At 31.3% G+C, this 13,284-nt stretch overlaps 1 protein-coding gene across 1 annotated transcript; it reads right to left on the bottom strand.

Moving 5' to 3' along the window:
* Positions 1-1,910: 1,910 nt before the first annotated feature.
* On the bottom strand, positions 1,911-6,459 carry LOC118187825 (transcription initiation factor TFIID subunit 7-like). The gene has a single exon (XM_035358109.2). The coding sequence runs from the start codon at positions 6,325-6,327 to the stop codon at positions 5,125-5,127; it is 1,203 nt and encodes a 400-aa protein (XP_035214000.1). The 5' UTR covers positions 6,328-6,459; the 3' UTR covers positions 1,911-5,124.
* Positions 6,460-13,284: the final 6,825 nt, after the last annotated feature.

Below are 13,284 nucleotides of genomic sequence, written 5' to 3'. Positions count from 1 at the left end.
ACTAGAAAATTCTCGCGCGCGATTTTAAAATCTCATAAAAGGAGGAAAACCTCTCAGTTCGTAGTAGTTACTTAGTTTGTTGTTGTTTAGAAAAGTGTTCTTGTTGACTGTAGCAAATTCGCAGATTAGCTTTCTTTAGCTGTTTTGAATTAAGTTCTCTTGAACGTTTGAGTAGTTAAAAGATAACTACTGTGAGATATTGTAATACTGCACGAATATTTTAGGAAATAAGCATATTTGGTGTGATAATAATAAATTTTTGTTCATTTTTCATCGGATTTGTGCATTCATTTCGTAATGAACCATTTCGTGAGGGATGAATAGGAGTGATGGGAATTTCCTGCCTAAAATGGGAAAATAGGCATATCTATTTATGTACTAGTGAAATGGAAAATATTGCCAGAACATTTGATATTTTTCATGAAGTCATTGTTTAATATAAAATGTATCCTATCTATCAGCTAGCTGTTAAAATTTTTTTATTTTCTTAAGAATTTAGCTAACTTGTTATGGTTATATAAGAAATAAAATTAACACAATGCAATTATCAACATTAAATTTTATTCTTAATCAAAGTAAGAAGTTTTACTATATATTTATATTAGACTTGAAATCTAACAGAAACAATTTAAGGTTTTAATAAAATCCTCAATCCTCAAAAAATCACTTCTGATAAAATACTTTAGAGGAAGGCAATATAAAATATTACAAATATTACTAGATCTAACTGGAATACTCCTGCAAATGAATTTCCTTATATGCACAGTCAGAATTATTTTAATTTATGTAAAACATAATCTGAATGTTAAATTAATATATATATATCTAGTAACCTATAGTAATGAAATTTTTAACTAAGGACTTGTAAACAAAATAAGCATAAATATTTCACTTTTTATACAAATAGAAAATGCGAATAATTTTGCCTGAACAACAACAACAACAAAAAAAAAAAAAAAAAAAAAAAAAAAAAAAAAAATTAAAGAATAATTTATGGCAAAAGCTGCTACATATTATTTTCTTCTTTTACATCAACTCCTTCTATGAATGGTTTCTGCAGATTTGGTTCAATGATTGCAATTTAAATTCTAAAATAATTTAGCAATACTTTAATTTACTTATTGACACCTTTCAATGGAAACTAAACAAAAGGACTTGATACAATCTTAGTATACAGTATGGCCTTGGTGGGATTTTGAAAATTGTTGCCAACACCAAAAATCACTCCTATACTGCTCATCATAATGTTGACAAATCTCGTGTGAATCGTATGCTAGAATTAAACCCAGCAGTTAATCTCAGAATAATGATGTTAAACAATTTCCATGCTCAATAGTAAATTTGCTTAAAACAGAAGAACATCCTTCAGTTCACTGTTTAAAATTTAGGTACCTACAATGTGTTTAGAACTAGATTAACCATTAAGTAAACATATGTTTAGAGCATCATAAAAAAGATGCTTAAGGATTTAAGAAAGTGAGCATCACAAAAATTCCCCATTACTGGTTTCACCTTGCAATGTATGGTGTAGCTACAACAAGACCAAGACAAAATCAGTAGGAAAAAGAAACAGGCATTATGCTGTAACCGTATGTAAGGACATCAAAATATTTTAATGCTTGAAACCCATAAAAGTCTTAATCTGAACCCATGTGACAGAACTTATGCAAAACCAAATGACACTCTAATTCTCAGGAAGAGAAAAATTAAACTTAAAGTACAATTATGACACACAAGATATGTTTTAGTACTTTTCTGCTATGCACCTGCCAAATCTTTTGACATGTGGTAATGAATGATCTATTTGGCATCAGCTGCTAGAATGTTTGTCTGCCATCGTTAAACTATTTTTATAACTAAAAAGTGTTTACAATTAAATAAAAACACAAAAATGCATGGGAAGTGCATAATGAACAATACATACATTTTTATGAGTAAATAAACAATGAAATAAAAAAACCAAATGGCTCAAAAATTAGACACAGATTTAACAAAGGGCTCACAGCCACCTAAATGTTTTGAAAAATTTAACAGAAAAATAAATTTGGTACTTTTCCATTTTGCCTGCGCAAGCCATAAGTCGCCAAAAATGGTGCAACCGATGCCAAACGGAATATTCTCTTTGGTAACTTTTTATGCCTTATTTTCAAAACAAGTCACAGCCATTTCTTATCAGATTGATTGTTTCCCTTAATACTGGCATACAATTACATAGAGTTTTTACCAGATAGTTCAAATTTATGCCCAAAGGCCATTCGTGGTAATTAAGTCAATGGATGCAATCACACCGCTCATTCGAAGGCTAAAATATAGGAAAGGCAAAAATATAAGAAAAAAATAATAATAAAGTCAAGGGTTAAATTCATCAATTCTAATGAGAATGCACTAATGAAGTAAAGCACTGCAGTCTTACATAATTTCTGAGTAAGCTATTCATACGAATTGAAATAATTCTTGCATTTAAACTTGTATTTCAAATTAAGATTTAACTTCAAATTATTGTAGATAATTACTGAGACAATTAGATTTTTGTAGCGTAGTTTACATGAAATGAGATCACTTGGGGTCACGTGATATGAAACTGCGAATCAGTATGTTGTACCATGAAAGCATACTAAATTCTTAAATTAATGTCTCTTTACAAATTTATTGTCTTTATTTAATGGCTTTTTACAAAATTTTAAATGATAGTAAAATGTTTATGCCTTCAAAATAAAAATTTCTTAGAACTAGCATTTGCTAACATTTTTTTTATGTGTATACTGTGTGTTGTTGCAAATAAAGTCTGCTTGGCGAGATTTGCGCCGACAAAATGGAAAAATACCAAAAATCTTAAAATTGTTCACTCATTTCCTGAAAAATGCAGAATTCACAGTACATTTAGAAAGTCCAAAATACAGATGTCTAATACCTGAATAATATACTACCCAGACCTCCCACATTTGGTTGTTTGTTTTCTCACAGTGTATATGAAGAGATAACATAATACTCAAGACAATGCAAGTGTGCCATAAATCAATTTTTGTTCTCATTAGAAGTTCTTTTTTCTCTTTCCCTCAAAATTTCATTACTCGTGACAATACTGAATCATTCTACATATCATTGCAACTTTGAACACCTACTAGTTAAGGGATCACATTTTCAACTCTCAAATGTTGTCAGAAAGACAATATAATCCATCTTCCCTAGCTCTGCCTACAATAAGGTAACCCCAAAGATTGTCTGCTTGATTTGGAATATTGCACATATTGATTACCTTTTGTTGGCATTGCAGGGAAGAAAGAGAGAAATAATTTGGTTCCGATTAACTTAAGCTCAGCAAGCACTAGTAAGTGCACTTTTCTTTAAATTTCTGATTTGTTATAGTTTATTATTTTACTAGGTCTATTATTATTCCTTTTATCCTATAAAAATTAAAAGTTTTAATAAAAAACATTTTCATTTTTCTCTGCACTCGAAACTCTATATCCAACAATCAGCTAGTGACAATCAGAATTGGATGCACTGAAATGCAGATGTTAACCTTTTGAAGACGGGATGGCCATTATAGTGGCCATAGAGTCCTCTCTTTGAAAAGACGGGGTTGTCCACTTTAGTGGCCATGTCTTTTTCCCCCATTTTCCAGGCTGAAAAGTGGGGTGAAATGTCAAATTTGACGTCCCTGGGGTTTTAACCACTTATCTCTTTCAAAGGTCTTCCTTTTGCGACATAGATGCACCCCTCTGAGAATCCATTAAACTACACACAAGAATATTTGTTGCAAATAGGAGGTGATTTCTTAAAGGGGGGAAAGCATTCGGTTCAAGATTCCCCGTTTTTTTGGTAGCTTTTACTGCTACCAAAGCCCCGGCCTCAAAAGGTTAAGTAACCTCTAGAAAATTGATGTAGCAGTAAGACTGTCCTAGAATGTTTGCAACATTTCAGTACCTACTGCGTAGAGCATTGTAATATCATAAAAGGCCAGGTTTGCAAGGACTTTTTAAAATGCTTGCACAGGCACAGAAGTATTACATTAAAGAGAAAGTATTTACACATAAAACAACATAGCTTCACACTTTACATTAAAAAATGTTTAATTAACCCTCTGAGCATTATGAACGGGTTTATCCGGTCATCAGAAGTTTTGCTACTTGGTATATATTAACTCATAATTTAAGATATTTTGCTTTCTTACTTTCTTTAATAATGTAAGTATTGGTTAATCTTTGGATTATGGTAATTTGGCAAAAATTTGCTAGCCGAATTACACTTATGCTAGAACTTTTATGGAACAAAAGTGCTTAATCATGATGAAGATTAGGTGCGAAATTGGGAGAAAGTGCAGAATCACAAACTACTTGCCGCGTTTTTAAAAATTGCACATACACGGTATCCATGTACACATCGACTTATTTTCACTTAAAGAAAATCCCAGAATTGCACAAAAATGGCATTGCGCACACTCTTGACTTTATCCATGTACACTGCTAAAGTCCTAGCTAGTAACCTTTATCGCCTTACCAAAATGTCACCAAACTACCTGTTACCATATTCCAAAGATTAGCTTAAATATCATCTTAATGAATGTAAGTTTATGGAAATGCAGACCATAAAGTGCATTTCCATAAACTTACATTGTTAAGTAATTATACAAACTAAATTAATAAATGCTGTTTAAATACTGGTCTTCATGACGGATCTAAAATCCTGTGCCACTCAGAGGGTTAAACAAAACAAACATTAAGTTTTTTAAATTCATAAGTGCTCCATTACTTCAGAAATAAACTTTCATATTTTTAATTTTATAATTTCTACATCTAATCTTATAAGTTTAAATTTATGGTCTAAAATAAAGAATCACCAAAGTCCTCGATCTCAGACTTTGTATTAATTACAATGTTTTGCATACATATTCAGAATTCATCTTTCCTTATTAACAAAGATTTTAACACCGGTTATAAATACAAATTACTAATAATGGCCACCAAGATTTCTCCTATCATAGCTGCTGCATAAATTCAAGGATTAAATATCAATATAATAATATTTTAAAACAAATATAATTTTGCTCAAGCTAATAATATACTTAGTATAATTCATACTTCTTTCCTATACATAAAGAACAGCTAATTAAATATACACTTTTTAATTATCATGAAGAATACTCATTATCTCATTATATTCCATCTGCTTTTCATATTCATCTTGTTTTAAACGATCAATATTAGCTTGAAACCTTTGTTTGAGAGCTTGATTTTCTATGCTCATTATTTCTAGTTCTTGCGATCTCCGCTTTGCTTGCAGATTTGAAATAGTATGCTCAAGTTCATCAAGCTTCTCCATAAGTGCCATTCTCTCTTCTTCTGTTTTTTGTTCTTTCAATAACTGACCAAGATTTTCACCTGCTGTAGCTGATTCTAACTGTGAAACGGCAATGCTGTCGTTTTCATTTCCGTATTCCTGATCTTGGAACTGTTCTGCAGTGTCTGGACTCAGCTGCATACTCTTTGAAAGATCCATAATTTCTTTATCACCTTTACTTTCTTCATCATTTTCTGTCTTTTCCTGTTCTTCAGTGATACTTTCTAATTTTCTATTTGCCTGCTTCTCTGCAACATCAACAACATTTACATCATCTTCCTCAGCACTCTCTTCTGAACTGCTTAGAACTTCACCAAAAATATCATACTCTGCAACATCTGCAGTCTGTGAATTACTAAGTTCTCTCTCTTCTAAGGATAATGGACCCTCAACACTAAAGTCTCTGTCATTATTTTTGATATCGGATTTTTCATCTTCAGCATTCACAACTTCATACTTTACACTTATAGCTTCAGTGTCTGTTCTCAAAAGTCTTTTAACTTCTTTTTCAACGTCTGGTAAATCAACATATTTCTTTTTTAACGTTTTCCGAAATCTTCTCTTCCTTACATTCTTTAATGGAGGAGTAAGGCCATAGGGCAAGATATATCTTTTATCCTTCGCATCTTTGTCTTTTTTCTTCGGAGAAATTTCTTCATCACTTTTCGCCGCATCTCCTTCATGGGCGATCATTATTTGGCATATGTCTGCTGTTTTATAAAATATTTTACGATCCAATGTTTTGCAAGATTCTATAATTGTAGGTAAATCGTACAATTTTGCAGGTAATGTCCATTTATCAAACTGTACTGTAGCATGTCTCATATCTGCTTCCAACTGAATAGAAAGTCTGTCTTCCAAATTCATAACACCAGACCTTACTGCGGCTCTCAAAGCAGCAGCTGGTGTAGGAGGTAATCTTAAAATAAACTGACTTTCCACTTCAACAGGCGCATCTCCACCTGTTTTTTTCGCTTCGTCAATCATTTTACCTTCTGTTTTATAAGAGAAAAGAACACTATTATTTCTCCTTGTTAACTGTAAAACGCACACTCTTACCTTTTTCTCGAGTTCTTAGCAAAATGTTTACACAATATTCGGTTATGCACTTTAAAGCCAAGTCTTCTCCCCCGATGAATGAAAATTCAACAACATTGTGCTTATGCAAGGCCACTTGTCAATTAGGTAATGGCACAGATCGTATTTTATTCTCGAGTGTCAAGATGTAGAAACATCTTTTTACTCGACTTCTGATAAAGAATTAGGTAATATTAATGACTAATAGTTAACTCTTCAAATATTTCTATAATATCTTTAAATTTGTCTCGTTTACAGTGGTTACTACATATATAGTTTATTAATAATAAAGCTCTCTGGGATAGACCTTTGCCTAATGATGGACGCGTATTTTTACTTCCTCCCTAGGAAACGCAACTCGCTACTAAATTTGGCGATTTGTCAGGTCTTGGCGAAATTGTGACACCAAGCGCATGTGCAAATGGAAATAACGCTGTCGGTTTATGTTTCAAGTTTGTAATGGCTGCGAGTATGTCAAACGAAGTGGAAAATGAATTTTATAAAATTTTATTTGATGGATATTCCTACGAAGTAGTGTCTTCCAAGTTCGGAGGAAAAGAGGATTTCGACTTTGAGATCAGATGGGATCTTAATAGTGAAGATAGATGGAAGAATTGGAAAATACATTTTGAAGCTGTTTCCTACGTGCATTGGATTGTATCTTCCAAAACAAAACAATGCAAATCGGAAAGAGCAAAGTTTATTTTTAAGAAAGATTATGTGTGTCAACATGCAAGACTAAATAAGAAAGAAGCTAGTTTCAGAAATAAAGAATGTTTAGCTACTTTACATGTCAGAATTAAAAAAAAAAATAATAATAAGTATACAAGATGTCGTGACGAGTATGGAAAAAAGAATCTGTGCACTTTGATTAAAGTTTCATTTCGACATACACATCGATGTGATGTTGCTGAAGCGTGGAATTGTTTACGCCCAATTGATTCGGTGAAAGATGTGTTCATCAACTACTTTCGTGCCTGTAAAATAACAATTAAGAATATAATATTTTTATTCTGCTATACATCCACAGAGTTCACCGTTAGTAAATACCGTCAAAATGGTGACGATAAAGGCAGTCTCATAAACATGTATCTGAATATAGAATTGTTCTACCTAATGGGCGACATGTTTTATTACTTTTCGTGATATTCAGTTCCTCATATTTCGTACAATGAATTTTACTTAAGATATCGGCATTATTTTAATTGCCCTAGTTAAGAAGATTTGAAGGCATTTTTTGCAACAGCTGAAAGCTCATTAAATTGCAATTGTTAAGCATATTAATTCATCCATTACATTATGGAATAATGAATAAATTTATAGTTTCTATATGTATATTGAAATGAAATCAAAATGTAAAATTATTCACACACGATAGAAGGAAAAATCATTTAATTAATCATTTAATAATAAGTCAATTGAATGTTTAAGCAATTAATAACACATAGTAACTTTTCATTTAGTTAAATTCTAAACAGAATCACAGACTCCTATGATAGTAACATCAAAAACGTCTACGAAATCATTGACCAAGAGTGCACTTGGTTATGTCTGTCATTAGTTTAAACCTTGGACACATTATAGGTGATGATATGAATTTGCCCAGCTCTATCTCATTTTGAAACAATGACCAGGAGATAGATCCAAAGATCATCTACCCCTCTTCCGTTCCCATTAACTCTTGAGGACTTATTGTTCCATGCTATATACCAGGGCTTAATTTCTAAAATTAGAAGTGCCGGAGCCCTATGGAAGACTGTGAGGAAGGAAAGAAAAGATAAATAAATAATTAAAATAGCTAATAATTAAATAATAAATATAAATTAATATTAATTAATTTGATTAAATTAACTAACTTAATTAATTAAATTAAGAAAAATGTAAAGATAAAGAGAAATTTAATAAATTATTAAATTAATTTTGAATAGTTAAATAGAAAAAAAAAAGTATTGGACCTCGTCTTATTTGAGGCATCGTCCGGAATTACAATTCCACTTAGATGCTAAGAAGCAGCTCAGCCAATCTCCGTCTGAGTTTAAGCCCTGATTAGCTCCACTAAGGAGAATAGTGAGAATTCTAGAAACAGTATGAGGGTATGAAAAAAAAATTAACTGAAAAGTGTTGCTTTGAAGATAAAGAGGGAAGAGTTCAAGACTACCTATCGCGATGCCCTGTCGATATAATTCTAGCTGTGAAGCAGAAAATTTCCCTGATTACTTTTCCTGAATACAACATGAGAATAAATATAAGACTTACAGTACAAGTGGCAGCCCTCGCTTGGTTACATCATTCAGAAAGTCTACAGCTCTGCAAAAAGAAGTCACTAGCATGGAACGTGCATGACCAGGGTGTCACTTTTAGTTCTTTGAGGAATACAAAACTTACCCGCTCTCATAAATTCATTGCATATCCTGGAGAATAAGCCTTTGACATATAATTGGGTGCTTTTCTTTCCTCAAAAGTCTCAACCTCTGTGCAAGGCTTGAGTGCAATGGAAAGACAGGCTTGCATTCAGCAGTTAGAATCGGATTTTTAAGACATGTTTACTATTAAAACAAAATTTCTGTGTTAAAATTGTGGTACACTTGCATAAAAAATGTGCCTGAGCTCTTTTATTTAAGGCTTCGGCTGAAATTATAATTTATTTAGAAAACTGAGGAGTACCGGAGCCGGGCTTCGGCGCAATTTAAGCTCTGCTATATACACAAATGCCACAAAGTGAAGAGAAATTTAAATGCCACCAACCTGCACCCCTTTAATTCTCATTCTAAGCTTTTCAAAATAAAAACTGATTTAACATATGAATACAGTGCATCAAAACAAAAATACATGTGGTACTCATTTTTTTTTTTTTTTTTTTTTTGTTCATTCTTTAAAAATCTCTTATGTGACTTCAATAATTTGAAAGAAAAAATGGAATTATATCTGAACAATGGCAAGTTCTGTATTTTTAGTAGAAAGCCCGCTCAATCCCTAAATATTAAAAATAAATATTTAGGATTAATAAATATTTTTAATATTTGGAAATTTATTATTCTCGAATTATATGACTATAATAACTAATTCCTTTATGCCACTTCTCTTTTACAAAGGTCTTAAATTTACTCTCAGATAGGGGTTATAAAAAAGTAAGGGTTATTAAAAAAAGCATGGATTTTAATTTTTCTAGAATGGAAAAGTAAAATTATTATTTAATATTTTTATTTAATGTAATGACTGCAAAAATTTAAGAAAGTATACTGATCTAACAGTTTTTTCAAAATGCTTTGATCATGTATGAAAACAAATTTTTGTTTATTGAATATATTAATTTTAATATTTTATGCTAACCATAACACGATATAAACCTGAATTGCCAGTGCTGTGAGCAAATAGGCATAGAAATCATAGGAACAGTACACATTCAAGCAATGGTTAAGATACTACTAAATGGTCCTCGTTCTTCTTTCTGCATAAAAAAATTGCATCTCTTACTATCAGATCTTTGACAACTCAGGATATCAAACATAATCATTACTCAACCACCTGTAATTATAATGCACTTGCTGGCCTTTTAAATTCTAATTAATAGCATATATTATTAATTAGACTATATATTTATTACATCATTTTATATTTTAGTAATTATAATTTGTTTAAATATAATTTGAAAGGTTTTCTTCCCTAATCCGAGAACCTTTTTCCATTTAAACTAATGGTAAATAGTTTTTGATTTATACCATTTTGTTTATAAAAGTGTTCATTGAAAGATTGCTTTCATTACGTATTAAAAAATCTAATTTTAATTAAAATTTGAAAATTGTTCTGTAATTATATAAGCTTGACACTATTAATTAAAACAATTGCCATAACTTTCAAACTTTAAATTTCAAGATAGTTATTTCTTGTAAGTGCGTAGTGCATATTAATAGCACATAACCTAAAACAGCAACAATATGCCAAACTTATGGTGTATTATACTACACTGCTCGACATTGAAAATGCAACACCAAGAAGGAGTGGTCAGAAATTTATGCAAATTTTAGAGTAGACGCACGTCACTGAGTTATGCGAATGATGTGAAATGCGCAGCTCTCCGACGCACGCGAGGTACATTCTCAGAAACTGGTTCATATGCACATTATACTTTAGGAAAATCACGAAAATCTTCACGCAGGTTTGTTCTGTTTTGTTTTGCTTCTTTGGGTTTTAGAAATAATGTATTCTTGTAGTGAACCTTCTTACTGACTAAGACGAACAGTGTTTTTGAAATCAATAAACATAGGTTTTAATCATTACGCAAGTTCACCACATCCACACAAGATTAAAAAGATATGGAATTTTGAGTGGTCGCTTTAAATTGGATTGCTTACACTTAGTTTTAGGTTTAGGCCGCCTAGACGGTATAGTGGTTTGGGGAGCCAGGTTCGAATCTCGGAGAAGGCAGGGTTGTAACTGTCCGTCTCTTCATAGGAGGCAGGTGGCCCACCTATTTGGTGCCTCCATAATAAAGTGACTATCACTTCTGGCCTCAGTAGTGGCTAAGCCGAAGTCGGCTGACAGCCCGCCATTGGTGAAAAAAAAAAACTTTTAGATTTAGACATGTCTTTAGCAAGCACCTAAAAGTATTTTATTTAATTTTTCATACACATTTTACTCGAAAATTTTGTAATTGCTTAGTGAACGTACAGTGACTAACTTCCTAAGACAATTTTAATGTCTTTCTTCTGTGTTTCTTAATTATTCAGAATATCTTAATTTATGCCCTTCAGAAATCTGCAGCGAAATTAAAATTAAGGTTTCTGAGTGAGATTCTATTTTTCTGCGATTCTTTGTCCTCGGAATTCTTTACCTAGCAACTTTGAAGCGACTAATTTTTCTTCTAAATTTTTAATTAAAGATAAAATTTAATGAAATAAAAACTTAATAAAATTTCCCTTAAATTGTTTTCAAGGATTAAAAACTGCACACATTTTACATTGACTTTTATTTTCAGTGACTGACACGTTTCAAGTACAATTTTTTTGTACTTAAATGACAAATTGTTTGGAATAAGAAAATGTAACTTTTTTATGTAGTATTTTAAATGTTTTCTAAACGTATGAATTTTGAATATCAACCATAGCTAAATTTTAAAATCCGAGTTCACTTCGTTGCATGATTATTTTTTAATTAAAATAATTAGAAAGAATATTTTAAAAATAAAATGAAAGAATTTAGTGTTCTACGCGTTCAACTAAAAGTATCTGACACATTTTGGAAAAAGATCTTTAAAGAAGGCATGTTTTCCATGGTTTACGTTTTAAATCAAACAAAAATATCTTTTTCATCTTTATATTTCTTGGAGTTAGCCATTTCTTATAGTTTGATATACTTTCTGTTTAATATACATGCAAGGGCTAATTAGTATGTTGGTCGTGATTCATACTATATATTAATACTTGTATTATATACTCGAATCATATGTTCTTTTTTGGAGTACTGGTTTGCTCAGACTTCCTCTTTTTTGTCATTTTATTGTTGCAACATGTTTAATTTTTATATATTGGCGATGGTGTGGGAGTGGAAGAAGTTGTATATAATCTTTATTTATTTTAAATATTATCCTAATTCATTTTTGTAGTCTTTATTATAGTGTATATTGTCCTTATATATTTTGGTAATAACCATGGTTTCTTACTGATCCTGTGACTCAATTATTTTAATGCATGTTATATGTTAGTGCATATTTCCCACTGAAAAAATATTACGTGTAAAACTCTATTAATATAAGTCTTTAACATATTAAACACAATTAGTTTAAATAGACTCATGAATCTATGAAATTTTATGAGCAAAAATTGATAATTTTACGTGTGATATAGTGCAGAATATCAAAAACAAAGATGTGCGAGTTGTCAGAATATAAAATCTTTAAATGAAAGAAAAAATGCTTTTTTGAGAAGTTAAATACATTTAACAAATGGCATTTGGAGAAGATGATTTTCCTGCTTGAAATCTGAATAACTAAATACTGAAAATTTAAAAAACATCTTAAATTGTTTAACCCTTTCAGTCCCAATTTATTTGTTTGTTTCAACTGACTTGATTTTTTTTTTTTTTTTTTTATGTATTCTTGGTAATTATCACAAATGACACAAATGATATTTACAGTCTGTCACTAAGCCTCTATAAGAAGAGGCGCGCGATAATTTTGTAGTGGGGATGTTAGAAATGATGCTTACTACCAGTGGGACATCAACTATGTAGTAAACCGATGCGTGTAATTCCATCTAGGCTTCTTTAAACGTCTACTGGGACTTATATAACCCATTGGGACTGAAAGGGTTAAGAGAAAGAATTAAATGCTGTATTTCACCGCACTTAAAGTTTTCAGAATATTGATTTATGAGTTTTTTACAAAAGTTCATTTTTTAATAACTGATTTAGTTTCACATTTTACATCCAGTTATTTTATTCAAAAAACGAAATTTTTTCTTTCATTAATAGTAATATATATTTGTTTCGAAAGAGAAAGTGAGAATCAGGGTTTGGCTGGAATTTGTAGCAATCTGCACGCAAGATGAAAGCAATTAGGAATTTTTCGGGAAACTAAGGCTTGAAGCTCTTAGTTCTGAGTATTGCCTTGAAAAACAAGCTAAGCGGCTGAACTCAGCGGGGAGGGACGAATTACAGCTAATAACACTATTGGGAAGAGTCAACCGTTAGAAAGGGTGTTTCGATCAAGCTTAACTTATGGAAATCTGTTTCCTCTGGGCGCTTAAGGCTATTTGGTTGATAAGAGACAGAGCTGAAAATTTCAGTCATTACTGATGATGCTCCACGTACAGACAGAAATAGCATTTCTTAACTTATTAGTACTTGTATGTTTTACAGCTACCATGCAGT

The sequence above is a fragment of the Stegodyphus dumicola genome, chromosome 4 (assembly GCF_044657685.1).
Source record: "Stegodyphus dumicola isolate Sdum_Otavi_A_Nest chromosome 4, ASM4465768v1".
Lineage (NCBI taxonomy): Eukaryota > Metazoa > Arthropoda > Arachnida > Araneae > Eresidae > Stegodyphus > Stegodyphus dumicola.
The sequence above is the reverse complement of the archived record's forward strand: the minus strand, read 5'-3'. Positions and strand labels throughout refer to the sequence as shown.

Bases quoted from the DNA above. Each gene is read 5' to 3' on its own strand.
- LOC118187825 (XM_035358109.2), bottom strand. From the start codon at position 6,327: ATGATTGACGAAGCGAAAAAAACAGGTGGAGATGCGCCTGTTGAAGTG.